At 44.5% G+C, this 14,125-nt stretch overlaps 1 protein-coding gene across 1 annotated transcript in view; it reads left to right on the top strand.

Annotated features, from left to right (window-relative positions):
- The window catches only part of DCX (doublecortin), a 176,514-nt gene that overhangs the window by 148,327 nt on the left and 14,062 nt on the right, over positions 1–14,125 (top strand). The window contains 2 exon segments of the mRNA XM_032592072.1: positions 7,909–8,011; positions 10,201–10,338. Coding sequence (XP_032447963.1) covers positions 7,909–8,011; positions 10,201–10,338 — 241 coding nt within the window.

The raw sequence follows: 14,125 nt of genomic DNA, 5'->3' as shown, positions 1-14,125 counted from the left end.
GATCCCCAACCTAGACCACGCAGGATTCCCCAAGAATTAGCTCAATCGAATAGGAGCTCACAATATTTATATATATCAAACATACAAGAAAATAAGCCGCCACAAGGGAGAGTTAGCACAAACAACAGATTTGGATTTCCAAGGATTTCAGACACTAGAATTAATCAGATACAGGACATAAAACAACTCCAGATGGCTTGTCTAAAGAAACAAAACATGTAATCAAAATGGGATAAGCAAAAGCAATTATCAGTTATGACCAGGCAAATGTGGGGGGAAATGAAATAGAATTCAATGAGTGGACTAAACAGCAAATGAAACACATCTGAATAAAGAGTGATCAGCAGATCTGGAGATTTTTTTTTTTTCCAGAATGGAGCACTGAGAGATAAGAAGATAGAAAAAAAAATTTTTTTCCAGAATGGGGCACTGAGAGATAAGAAGATATAAAATATAAAGGTGAGGTTGAGACACAAAAGAGAGTGGGAAGGTCTAACGGTGCCTGGTTTTATTCATTTATTTATTTATTTATTTTAATTTTTTTTTTCAACGTTTATTTATTTTTGGGACAGAGAGAGACAGAGCATGAACGGGGGAGGGGCAGAGAGAGAGGGAGACACAGAATCGGAAACAGGCTCCAGGCTCTGAGCCATCAGCCCAGAGCCTGATGCGGGGCTCGAGCTCACGGCCCGCGAGATCTTGACCTGGTTGAAGTCAGACGCTTAACCGACTGCGCCACCCAGGCGCCCCATATTCATTTATTTTTGAGAGAGAGAGCCCATGGGAGAGGGGCAGAGAGAGAGTGAGACAGAGGATATGAAGCTGGCTCTATGCCGACAGCAGAGAGCCCAATGAGGTGCTCGAACTCACCAAGCATGAGATCATGACCTGAGCCGAAGTCAAGATGCGGATGCTCAACCGACTGAGCCACCCAGGCACCCCTAAAAGAACCACGATTCTAAGCAACAATGGCATGTAATTTGAGGGCCGCACAGACTTAAATTTATGTGATGGTTTAGATTTGATTGTGAAGGGGCAGCTAGCCCCGTGAATATCTGGGAAGGTATTCTATCCTCTAGGTAGAGGGAACTGCAAGCTTGAAGGCCCTGAAGCAGGAAAGGTCTTGATGTGTTTGAGTGGCAGAAAGAAGGCAGAGTCTGACTGGAGCCAGCTAGCATGTGTAGCATAAAAGATTGGATACTGTGGAGCTAAGATAAAAAAAAAATTGGAGTTTATTCTATCTATGGTGGGCAGGCTGAAGGGTTTTAAGCAGAGGAGTGAACTGCCTTATTAGAATTGCAAAGTACTGGGGCACCTGGGTGGCTCAGTCGGTTAAACGCCCGACTCTTGATTTTGGCTCAGGTCATGATCTCAGGGTTTGGGAGTTTGAGCCCCACCTTGGGCTCTATGCTGACAGTGCAGAGCCTGCTTGGGATTCTCTCTCTCCCTCTCTCTCTGCTCCTCCCCTGCTCAAACGTGTGCACACGTTCTCTCTCTCTCTCAAAATAAACAAGTTAATTTAAAACAAAATGGTAAAGGGGCGCCTGGGTGGCGCAGTCGGTTAAGCGTCCGACTTCAGCCAGGTCACGATCTCGCGGTCCGTGAGTTCGAGCCCCGCGTCGGGCTCTGGGCTGATGGCTCAGAGCCTGGAGCCTGTTTCCGATTCTGTGTCTCCCTCTCTCTCTGCCCCTCGCCCGTTCATGCTCTGTCTCTCTCTGTCCCAAAAATAAATAAACGTTGAAAAAAAAATTAAAAAAAAAAATAAAACAAAATGGTAAAGTACAGCCGTGACCACGGTATGGAGAGCAGTACGAGTGTTATGTGTAGGGGGCGGTGGGGGTGTGCGACCAACAGACTGGTTATGAGGCTACTCTCCTAGTTCTTGATGTAGAACAGTGACAACAGAGAAGGGAAAATGTGACTTCTAGTAACAAATGAGTCATAAGTTTCTGGTTTGGGCAACTAGGGGAATTGTGGAACCATTTGGAGGGGAGGGAGAAATAAGAGTTTAATCTTAGACATTTAAATTTGGGATGCCCATCAGATAACCACATGGAGCTATCAAGCAGGCAGTTGAATATATGAGTCTAGAGTTCAGTGATAAGAAGGGCTTAGGGATGTTTGTTTCTGTGTGAGTTATTAGTATATAGAAAGTATATAAAGCCTCGGGGCTGCCTATGATCACCTAGTACATAAAATGGAAATGAAGAAGAGAGGAGATCTGAGAACTGAGCACTGGGGCTTTCAAAAACGGAGTGGTCTGGAAGAAAAAGAGAATCTAGCAAAGGAGGTTGAGGGAGGAGAAAATCCAGCAGGCTATGGGATTCCAGAAGTGAAGAGGGACAAGTGTTTAAGGAGGAGGACTTGCTCAGCTTATGTCCGGTGTTGGCTAGGCGGTTGAGTAAGATGAATCCGGAGAAATGACAGGGGGATTTGACAAGATGAAAGTCATTGTTGACCTTGACAAGCGCAGCCTTGGTCGAGTGAGGGGGATGGAAACCTGGTTGGAGAACTGGAGGTGTGGAAGAGAACATAAGACCCTATAGATGTGGAGGTACTTTGAAAACAGTGAAAATATTTTACAAACGCAAGTGGCATTGCTGTTTTGTCACCAGAGATTTTAGGGAAGTTCAAGGCCTTGAACATGTGATGCATGTGCCGAGAGAGGTACTGTAGAACCAAGGAGCTGTTTGCCCAGGCAAGAATGTTGTCATGAGAAGCCACAAGTAAGACTTCAGGATAAGTACGGGAAAACAAAGTTGATAAGCAAGCAAGCCAGGGTTGTCTCAGAAGCATTGTCTCAGCTCACCAAGCCAACCCTGTGCCAGCCTCTGGAGCCCAACCAGGGCTGCCGGCAGGAAATGTTCCAGAATAAGAATGGCGGTAACTTTTAGAAGAAGCCGCATCCGTAAGGCTTACTGAATCTTTCATTAACTCATTTTGCAAAGCTTGCCAGCCACTCTCGATGGGCTGGATACAGTGTTGGCAAGACTGGGAAATCAGTGTGGGTTGTCTTCGTTGCCACAAGATTCCCCCTTCTTCACCACTGGGGCCACTCCTCTTCCCATAGACACTCTCTGCCCTTCTCTTCACCCTGCATCTCACTAGGAGGCAACTGCAAGGCTGGTGGATGGATCCAGGCAATTGTGCTTAGAATCTCTGTGACTGTAGTTGATGAGATGCAGTTCTTTCTTTCTAGGACTATTAAGAAAAGATGTGTTCCGGGGCGCCTGGGTGGCTCAGTCAGTTGGGTGTCTGACTCTTGATTTTGGCTCAGGTCATGATCTTGCAGTTCGTGGGATGGAGCCCTGTGTCAGGCTCCGCGCTGACAGCATGGAGCCTGCTTGGGATTCTCTCACCCCCCTCTCTCTCTGCCCCTCCCCTGCTTGTGCTTACTTTCTCTCCCTCTCAAAATAAATAAATATAAAAAAAAGAGGAAAAGACACGTTCCTGCCTTTATTTGTGCAGTTACCTGGAATCCCCTTTACGTCTATCTCCATCAACCTATATCCCACACATCCCTCAAGACCCAGATTCTCTGTGGGCTTCGTCTTTGTCACCTTCTCTATGAAGTCTTCCCACTTCTCGTGATTAGAATTGTTCTCTTTGTCTTCTGTGTTCCCCCGGCTCTTTGTGTCTCTGTAACAGTGCTAACAACAGTCTGCCTCGTATTCCAATTATGTGTGTAGTTCTGACTCGCTTATTATGCTGGCAATTCTGAAAGCAGGAGCCTTTCATTGTGACCGACTATATCTCTCACAGAGTCCCTTTGCCATAGTTAAGTGCTTCATGAATGAATATTAGTGGAGTTGAACTTTCAGTGAAAATATTTTGCATGTTGAAAGCGAGTCTCATACATATACAAGACCTTGCTTCTGAGATAACATTTCTCTCTGCACAATTAGATCATGAAATGTAGAGTCTACTCTACAAGAACTAACCGCCAGCATCTGTAACATGTGGAGAATCTAATTAAGCTTAAATCAAGCCACGGAGTGAATTTGCCATTCGCAGCTAATATATCTGCTGTTTTTTTTTTTTTTTAAAGGAAGAACATTGAGTTAATGTTTCAATGTTAATATGAGTTGATTTTATTGATTTTGTGCGGGCAGTTCATTAATTACAAAGACAGGCATTATGATCTTGTGCTCTCGTCCCTGACTTAAAGGCCCGAGTGTGACTCACACAAAAGCTGATGTCAGCTGGACCCTTGATCTCTGGGGATGCTGTAAGTGGTATCATAATGATTATTATTTTTACCACTTCTGATGCCACCTCATGACTGAAATGTTACCTAAAAAAATCCAAGTTGCAAAATTGTACATTTGCAACGTAGGCTAAGGTGGACTTTCTGTCACATTACCTCCATGGAATTTGCAAAAGCAGGTGTGAGCTGAGCTTCATTTGGGAAGAGAGCTCCATTCTTCTCCTGCTCCTTCTTCTTTTCCTTCTCCCTTTTTCTTCTTTTTCTCCTCCTCCCCTCCTTCTCCTTGTCCTCCATTCCCACGACATTCTCCATTGCCAGTTACAGTAGTGAATAGGAATTTTCTTGTCTGTAGATTCAAAGTATGACCCATATAGATGTTTTCTTTTCTCAGTCTAGTAAAGTGTTCTAATGGATATCGGGCATTGATTAGGACACATGCGGACTCTCCTGTTCAGGTTGTATACGAGCCTTTGACGTCGGGGCTTTACGAAAGCATGTTCTCTCAGGCAACTGAATTGCTCTGTCCGGAATTGAATCAGGACACCTGAGTGTTGGCCTCAACTCTGCCATGAGCCATCTGTGTATCTTTGGGCCACTTTGACTCTCTGTGCTTTGGGTTCCTCATATTTAAGACGGAGAGCTTTCTCTTTTCCCAACTCTGTAACAAAGGCAGGGAGGGCTGTTGTGTCTCAGTATCCAAGGCATTTGGGAAAGCTGGGTATTCACATGCACAATGTGAACTTGTCTACATTTGGGAGCCAGTAAAATGTGGGGAGGGATCACACAAGAAACCTGATGCTGAACAGCTGGATTGCAAAATGAATGTTTTTGAAGCCAGCCACACCATTGTGAGTTTGTCAGAAGCATAGGGGGGCTTTGCCTTTCTCAGAAGCTCCCCGAAGGAGGGGTTATCCAAAGGCTTTTCCCAAAGCCTGGGTGGGGGCAAAAAGGCTTGGGGTTGGAGGAGGGTGGGTCATTGTAACAGCAACCCCCAGAGCAATCTGTGAAGGCTTTGTTGTCCTACAATAGGGTATCATGGCGTGTCACTGCAATGACTGCTTTCGAGCTTTTGGTTTTTCTTCTTGGGAAGCAATTTCCACCAGCACCTCCAAAATGAATGCTCTGCTGCCTTTTGGGGAAGGGTTGATGTTTGAAGTGTTTACTAAATTATTTTCATGGCCAGTAGTTGGTTGGGGTTTTCGATTTCTTTTTGAGCCAACCTCATTATTTACATTTTCCTTTAAAATCATTCATTTCATCTAAGTTTTCCAACTAATTAGCATATTTATGCAAAGAAGAACTTCTGAATGCACAATCATCGCTCCTTTCTTGTTCCTAAATTTGTGTATTTGTGTTACCTTTCAAAACCTTTGAATGCTAGTTCTTGTTGTTTGCCAAGATTAATTTCCTTTTTGTTCCTACTTTTCTGCATTTGTATAAACTTACAAAGCCTCCTTCTTATTTTCTTTGCATTTGGTTGAGACAAAAAGAGCCCTGCTGAATTCTCACTCTACGGCAAGCACTCTACCACAAACCATGGGGACATGCAGAGAGAGGGATAAACTTGGCTGTTACATTCGGGAAACTAGTGCTTGAAAGGGAAGGAGCAGGTGAGCACTCATGAGAATACAGGCAGGTCTTGAAACAAAGTGCTACACCCTAGAGGCCACTAGTGGAGGGGCACCCAAGGATGAGGCTTCCTTAACTCATAAGCAAAACTAAAGTCAGGGTCAGGGCCAGCATTGAACATGAGGGCATGGCAGAGATCTTCAGGGTCAAGGAGGTGCCAGGGGATAAACAATTCAGAGACACACAATGTATCAAAGTTAGGGGCTCCAGGTTTTATCGAGCCAAGGTCCGGGACGTCAGGTTGTGAGCTCCATGGAGTCATGAACCATGTCTTAAACATCCTTGTTTCCCCAGTGCCTGAACTGTGCATGAGTTTTGTATTGGTGAGTGGCCAAAAGGACAGGCTTTGGAGTCCGATAGATCTGTGTTCGTTTGGCTTCATCACTTTCCACCTAAGTAATTTACTTATTGTCTCTGGGCCTCAGTTTTCTCATCTGTGAGACAGCGATGACAATAATATTGACCTCTAGGATCTGTTGTGTGGGTAAAATGAGAGGAAAGATTCGGAAGTACTTAGCAGGGTGCCTGTCACAGAATAAACATTCAATTTAGGGGTAGCTCTAGTTGTCATTACATGAGTGTGGAATGAATGGGTGAGGGACAAGTGGGCTGTAGGATGTTGGCCTATTTGATGAGGTCAGGACCCACGGCTGGGAAAAGGCTTATAGGAGCAAACCTGGCAGTCTTCCAAGTCTTCCCTTATCTTGGCATCTCCTGGATGATTGGGAGGCTGACGCAATGGGGATAATCTTGAAGCATCTCTCACTTTGTGTAAATCTTGCAATCATCTTGGCTAGGCAGATGAGGACTGAATAGAACCTGGGTTGGGGTGGGTGATGGTATTAATGTGCACATTTTTTTCAAATGTGAAATATTGCTCTCCGCACCCAGCAAGCTGTTATTACTTTGTGAGCACTGTGCTTTTGGAAAGCCATCGCTGGCAGCTTGAATGGGTAGCTTAGAACAATTAGAAGCTTTGAACACTTTCAAGCTAAGGATTGGGACAAGAATGTTTTGACTCTATGGTTTCTCCTGGGATTTCCCTCGTGTGCTGGACTAATTATCAGATGTAATTAGGAAGCTGAGAAGTGAGGAGACTATAGCAAGCAACATACTTTCCCAGAGACCCTCATTTCTTTGCGCAGAAAAGGGTTGGGGAGACTATCTCTCTGTTGTGGAGAAATAGCAATGCATAGGGCACTAGAGGGTGGGAAGGATCCTGGGAACATGGCTTTACCAGCAGAGCCTCAAGCCTATGGGGACTCATTGCTCTTGATTAAATTTTAAGTGGTCAGGACAGTTTTCCCCTGCTTGTTCTTGAGGGAGGAATGGTATTCTGGGTCACTTCTATGTTCTTGGTCCATTTTTAGCAAAAGTCCAATTTTCACGGGTGGAAATCAGTTGAGAACTGGTGCCCTTCTTTCAAAACTCATGAAGTTGACGAGAAGAGCTTCCACATCTTGGCCAGCCATAGAGTCTATCTACTTCAGGCTGCAGACGACCTTTCTCATCTGCCTTGGCTTACACCTTTGGCCCCAGAGTCGGGCTAGGAGCACTCTGTCTTTGAGCCTCTGAGAAAAGGTAACATTTGCAGGGCCATCTGCTTGTGAACCTATTTTTTTTTTAAGTTTCGTTATTTATTTTGAGAGAGAGAGCACCCAAGCAGGGAAGGGGCAGAGAGAAAGAATCCCAAGCATGGGACTTGAACACACGAACTGTGAGATCATGACCTGAGTCAGAACCAAGAGTCAGACGCTTAACCAACTGGGCCACCCAGCTGCCCCTGCTTGTGAACTTTTATTAAAAGGGATCATGTCCACATGGTCTTGAAGTTATTCTTAATGCAATGGAAACATGAAACATGAAACATGGAAAGGCAATGGCATTTGGTATATCTTTACTCACCAGGGGCTGTGATGCAGACTATGAGCCTGGTGGCTTGAAAAATGGAGATCCCTGAGGGCTAAAGATGATGGCCCAGACCTGCAGCTTTTTTCCCCTGCCAGCATGATATGATGTTTACTGTCACAAGATAATCACATGTCCATCCAATGTCTCTGCTTTCTCCGTAGGTAACCTGTCTCCATGATTTCTTTGGTGATGACGATGTGTTTATTGCCTGTGGTCCTGAAAAATTTCGCTATGCTCAGGATGACTTTTCTCTGGATGAAAATGGTACGCACAACCACTGGATATGATTGCTCTCTTATCTTCCCTCCTTCTAACCCTTAGGATTTCCATGGGTTCATATGGACCAGAGAACATCCATGCATGGACCTTCGAGGGCAAATACTGTCAGTCTTTCTCCTGTATATTTGGATACATGAGTCACTAAGCGAAAGGTTGATTAGATGTCCCAGATTCTCAGCCTCCAAACTCAATAAAACTCACTACCTGCCCCAAAAGTGACCAGATTTCTCGAACCACATATTGTGTCACATGGGATGACGGGTGCAATCAGACTCAGACTATGGGAAGGAAAATTTGGAGTCAGAACTTGGATATTATATGTATACTTTTTTTGTAGTCAACATCCTCCAGCTACTTGGCTCATGTTGATGGTTCCATTTTAGAAAGATTTTCCACTGTGTTCTTAGTGTCAAATCTTTCCCCTCTTCCCTCTTTCTGGCTTGCTGCCTCATTCCCCCTGCTCTGTGACTCAAGATTCCAGAGGTTGTTAATCTCAGGAAGGAGGTGAACATCTGCCCACCTCCCTTTGCTTGAGTCCAAGCTCCATGTGTAAGTTAATGGCGGATTAGCTCATACAGCAACAGGGTTAGGAAATGATCCTGATGGGAAGACACATTCAAAACATATTTCCCAATTATGAGGGGTGAGAAAAACAAACCCGGTTGTATTGTAGACTTTACAAACAGCTCAAGTGACAAGGACCCTGAAAGAGGTGGCATTTCTGCTGTGTTCACTTTGAGAAGAGACAAATGACCATAAAATAGCTAAACAAACCCCAGGCCATATGCAACTTCCTATACCTTCTGCATCTCCAGCTCTGGACAGTGATCACTAAAGTCCATCAACCAAAACAAGACATAGAACAAACAAAAATGAGCTTTCTGCTTAACTCAATTTCCAAAAAACCACTCAGTTTGTCAGAAAAGATCCTCTAATTTTTTCTGGGTAATTGATAGATCTTTAAGTAGGAAGTGACCAGAGAGTGTCCAAAGAAAAGACTGCCCTCTACCTAGCTGTGTGGTTCCACTTTGACCATCACAGCACAAGGTTGGAAAGAGCACTAGACTGGGACTTAGGAGACTTGGTTGCTAGCCCTCGCTCTGCTCGTTTCTTGCTTTGTGGTCCTAAGCAAGAGGCTTATATTCTTTGCCGTCTCGTCAGCAACGTGAGTATGGTAATTCTCTTAACGCATTAGCACAATCCGTGCCCAGAATTACCACAGTAGGGCTGCTGAGTGATCTGCATGGAAAAAGTGCCCCACATGTGTCGGACTGAGGTGGAGGCAAGTAGCAGAAACATTTGGCAGACTCCCCGATACACCCAAGAGCTTTCTGTAAGCTCTGAGTGACAGTCACTGCTGGCTCCTTTATATTCATTAAGCCGGCATAGGGTTTTATGATAACGTGCATTGAAAATAAAAAAGGGGCGCCTGGGTGGCTCAGTCGGTTGAGCGTCTGACTTCGGCTCAGGTCACGATCTCACGGTTCATGAGTTCGAGTCCCCGCATCGGGCTCGCTGCTTGTCAGTGCGGAGCCTGCTTTGGATCCTCTGTCTCCCTTTCTCTCTGCCCCTCCCCTGCTCATGCTCCTTCTCTCAAAAATGAATAAATATTTTTTTTTTAAAAAAAGAAAGAGTTCTATAAATGCAAGATGGTGGTGGTGGCGGTGGTAGTTAGGAGTGCTTATTTATAAAATGGCATGACATCCCTAATATGCCTATTATAATACATGGCATGCAATGAACAATAAATGGTAGCTCCTCCTTTCTCCTTTAGATTACTCACGAATGTTTCATCTGTGTGGCTGCAGCCTCTCGGCTGTCAATCTCTTCTCCAAGGAAATTAATTAATTAGGTCAACAGGTGCTCTTCTGCATTGTCCACAAATGATCGAGTTGACTATTTAATAACCCGCCCAACCTGCTCTTCAACTCCTTCCCTTGTTTCCATAATCCAGGGATTTAAACACCTGGCTTAGCCCAGATGACTTTTGAAAGTTTCTCCCATGCCCCCCTCCCCAGAGCCGTCATTCCCACAGACGGTGAGGACCACCCCGTAGTCCTGAGCCATTGGGTACTTTGGCCTGGGGTGGTTACTCCAGTTTCCAGAAGTTGGTAATATGCTGAGCCCCGTTCCTCCCCTGGCTTTACTGAGCTGTGTCTTTTTTTTTTTACCAGAATGCCGAGTCATGAAGGGAAACCCATCGGCCACAGCTGGCCCAAAGGCCTCTCCAACCCCTCAGAAGAGTTCAGCTAAGAGCCCTGGCCCCATGCGCCGGAGCAAGTCTCCAGCTGACTCAGGTAACGACCAAGACGGTGAGTGCTCTTCTCCTAACTGTGCATGCTGACTTCATTTACAGAGGCCAATACCCTCTGCATGCAGGGCAACGCGTTCCTCGTGAATACCGCTGAGTCTCCATGATACCAATTCTATCCGCTCAGAGACTAAACCGTCAGGCTTGTTTGGACTCATGGAGACACAGCTAAACCCCGGTTCTACTCAGATGGACGCAGACCAGAATCCTGTAATGCTTACTGTCGTGTTTGTCCTCATAGTCACCATCTTCAACATCACCCAGCAAAAGCACAGTCAATGAAATAATCCAGTCACACGCCAATCTGAAACAGAAAAGCAAAATCGAAAACAAAAATGTCAAACACTTGCCACCCCGAAGTGTCAACATAGTTGAGGCACTTGAGCTTCCAATTTGACTTTGAGCTTTTTAGAAGTCAACACATAAAGAGAAACAAGATAATTCACATCATTCTCACAACAAGAGAAAAAATATGTAGGCCAGGGTCTGAAAGGAAACACAGAGATTTGTCACACAGGATTTTAATTAGTGGATAGTGAGTGATCTAAAAAATGTGGTGTATGAATCACTGCCAAGCCATGAACTATTTATCAGTCTGTGACAAGCTTAGAAGCTCGTGCCAAATGCAAATTATGCCACTAAGCAAACATTTGCTTCAGCTGACTCTTTTTTTTCATAGCATAATTTTATTGATAAAGGCAGCAGTGTGTCCTTTGAAGTTCTGGTGCAAGATCTTGCCCCCGCCGCCTGAGTGACACTGATCTGAAAAGGCAAAGGGCCCCAGAAGTTCAAGTTGAGAAGCTGAGTGGAGTCATGCACAGACAATTTGAGTTCTTTGTGGTAAAGGCAATTGTATGGCCCAGAAGACTTCTATTTGTTCTCCCAAGGCTCAGTGTTCACCACGAGAATTCTTCCAGCCTGGGAACTTTGGGGCGGAGAGCACAAACACTATCTTTGCTTCCAATTGGGGCAACTCAAGCAGCCTCTTGGCGTGGAAATGCTTGTGGCCTAGAAAAACAGCCTGTCCTTCTGGCCTCACACTGCCAGGAGCATGCACATCACCGGCCGTATTTTTATTCTCAGGCAGAAAGAACTGAACTGGAAGAAGCAGCACAAGCTTTTCACGCTTTCATGACTCTGCACACCCTACTTCCCTGCCCCTGGAATGCCATCCCTCTACCCTACCACTCTTCTTTGCTTGGAAACTTCTATTCATCCCTCAACACCTCAAATAGAAATAGTTTCATTCCCTGCACTATCATAGCATGTCATTCATGTATCTGGGGGTAATATTCACCATGCTGTGCTGTAAAGTCTGTATTTACCTGTCTACTTCTCCAACTAGATATTGGGCCCCTCAGGGGTCCGATGTCATGTTCATCTTGTGTCCTCAGCGCTGGGTCCTAGTAGATGCTCAACTAATGTTTGTGAATGATCAGATATGTAAAAGTACCTATTTCACCCAGCACGGTGCTAGAGACGTAGTTAATATCTAGGTAATATCTGCTAAAGGAGTAAAAATGCAAGTGTTTGCTAATGTGTTGGTGAAGCATACAAAACAGCACATGCCCCTATCTAAGCAAATTCACATTGCTCACGCTACAAAGACTGATGTTTTAACATTCAGATTAAGAATGAAATTATAGAGAGGTGCCCGGATGGCTCAGTTGGTTGAGCGTCCAACTTGGGCTCAGGTCACAATCTCACAGCTGGTGAGTTCGAGCCCTGCGTCGGGCTCCGTGCTGACAGCTCAGAGCCTGGAGCCTGCTTCGGATTCTGTGTCTCCCTCTCTCTCTGCCCCTCCCCCACTCACATTCTGTTTCTCTCTCTCTCTCTCTCTCTCTCTCTCTCTCAAAAATAAAACATTAAAAATTTTTTTGAAAAGAATGAAATTGTAGGAATAATACTTGGCAATCAAAAAGAATGAAATCTTGCTGTTTGCAACAACGTGGATGGAACTAGAGTGTATTATGCTAAGTGAATGGATAAGTCAGTCAGAGAAAGACAAATATCATATGACTTTACTCATATGGAATTTAAGATATAAAACAGATGGACATAAGGGAAGGGAAGCAAAAATAATATAAAAACAGAGAGGGAGACAAACTAGATGAGAGTCTTAAATACACAGAACAAACTGAGGGTTGCTGGAGGGGTGTTGGGTGGGGGGATGGGCTAAATGGGCAAGGGGCATTAAGGAGGGCACTTGTGATGAGCACTAGGTGTTATATGTAAGTGATGAATCACTAAATTTTATTCCTGAAATCATTATTACACTATATGTTAAATAACTTGGATTTAAATTTTTTTTAACTTAAAAATTTTAAATTTTCAAAAAAAGAATGAAATTGTACAAATTCTAGGCAGGGTCTTGCAAAAAAAATGGACTTTAAATGCTTGATCAAGACTCATAAAGTCTGGCAATAACTGCCTACCAATCATTTTTCAGAAATATCACTGATCATTTCTGGGATTTCTTTTTTTTTATTTTTAGAGAGAATATGCATGTGTGCGTGTGTATGAGTGGGGGGGAGGGGCATAGGGAGAGAAAGAGCACGGAGCCTGATGTGGGGCTCAATCCCACAACCTTAGATCATGGCCTGAGCTGAAATCAAGAGTCAAATGCTTAACCAGTGAGCCACCCTGGCACCCCCTTTTCTTGGATTTATTTTTTTTGTAGTTTTTTTTTTAATGTTTATTCATTTTTGAGAGAGAGAGAGAGAGAGAGAGCATGAGCCGGGGAGGGGCAGAGAGAGAGGGAGACACAGAATTTGAAGCAGGCTCCAGGCTCCGAGCTGTCAACACAGAGCCTGATGTGGGGCTCGAACTCACGAACCACAAGATCATGACGTGAGCCAAAGTTGGACGCTTAACCGACTGAGCCACCCAGGCACCCCTCTTGGATTTCTAATGTGTACTACTCATTTCGTACTGCAAAACAAATTACCCCAAAACGTAGCCACTCAAAACAACAAATATTTATTGTTTTATAGTTTCTGTGGGTTAGGAATTTTGGAGTAGCTTAGCCTGTGTGGTTTTGTCTGGCTCAGGATCCCCCATATAGTTGAGGTCAAAGTGTTGGTGTGGTGTTGGTGAAGTCATCTGAAGGTTCACCTGGGACTGTAGGCTCCACTTCCAAGATGGCCGTTGGCAGGATCTTCTCCCAGACAGTGATTCAAGAAAGTGAACAAGGAAGAAGATGCAGTGCCTTTTGTGATCTAGTGTCCGAAGCCACAGACCGTCACTTCTGTTTTAGTCAACTCATTAGCAGCAGTCACTAACTCCAGCCCACCTTCAAGGAAAGAAGGGTCAATCTTCACCTCTTGAGTGGGGGGTGGACCTAGTTTTAGACGGCCAAGAATTGGTGAACCTATTTTTAAGCCACCACTAACCTCTTACTTAAAAATGCTGAGGCGGCAGTAGCTTGAGGTAAATGGATTCTCTGTGGGCTATATCCAGTTGGGTCATCCACCCCACGTGAACCGAACCATCTGTGAGTAAACATGGCTTAAACATGATCGCCAACATGCTACCTACAGAATTTCCCTTCTAGAAACTATGCATCTCACTGACTCTAAGATATTAGAAACAGAGAAGGAATACGTTAGGATTTAATGAATATTTGTCTGATTAAAAGGAATATAATAAATCCCAACCTAGGCAAAGGCAGGCAAGATCTGCCTTTGCTCTTTCACAACACCTTTGCTAGAGAGAAGGAATGAAGATACATTCACACCCACAGGATAAAAAAGAGAAACCGATTCGAGGCAGGGAAAGTGGACTTTGCT

The sequence above is a fragment of the Lynx canadensis genome, chromosome X (assembly GCF_007474595.2).
Source record: "Lynx canadensis isolate LIC74 chromosome X, mLynCan4.pri.v2, whole genome shotgun sequence".
NCBI classification, from domain to species: domain Eukaryota; kingdom Metazoa; phylum Chordata; class Mammalia; order Carnivora; family Felidae; genus Lynx; species Lynx canadensis.
The sequence above is the reverse complement of the archived record's forward strand: the minus strand, read 5'-3'. Positions and strand labels throughout refer to the sequence as shown.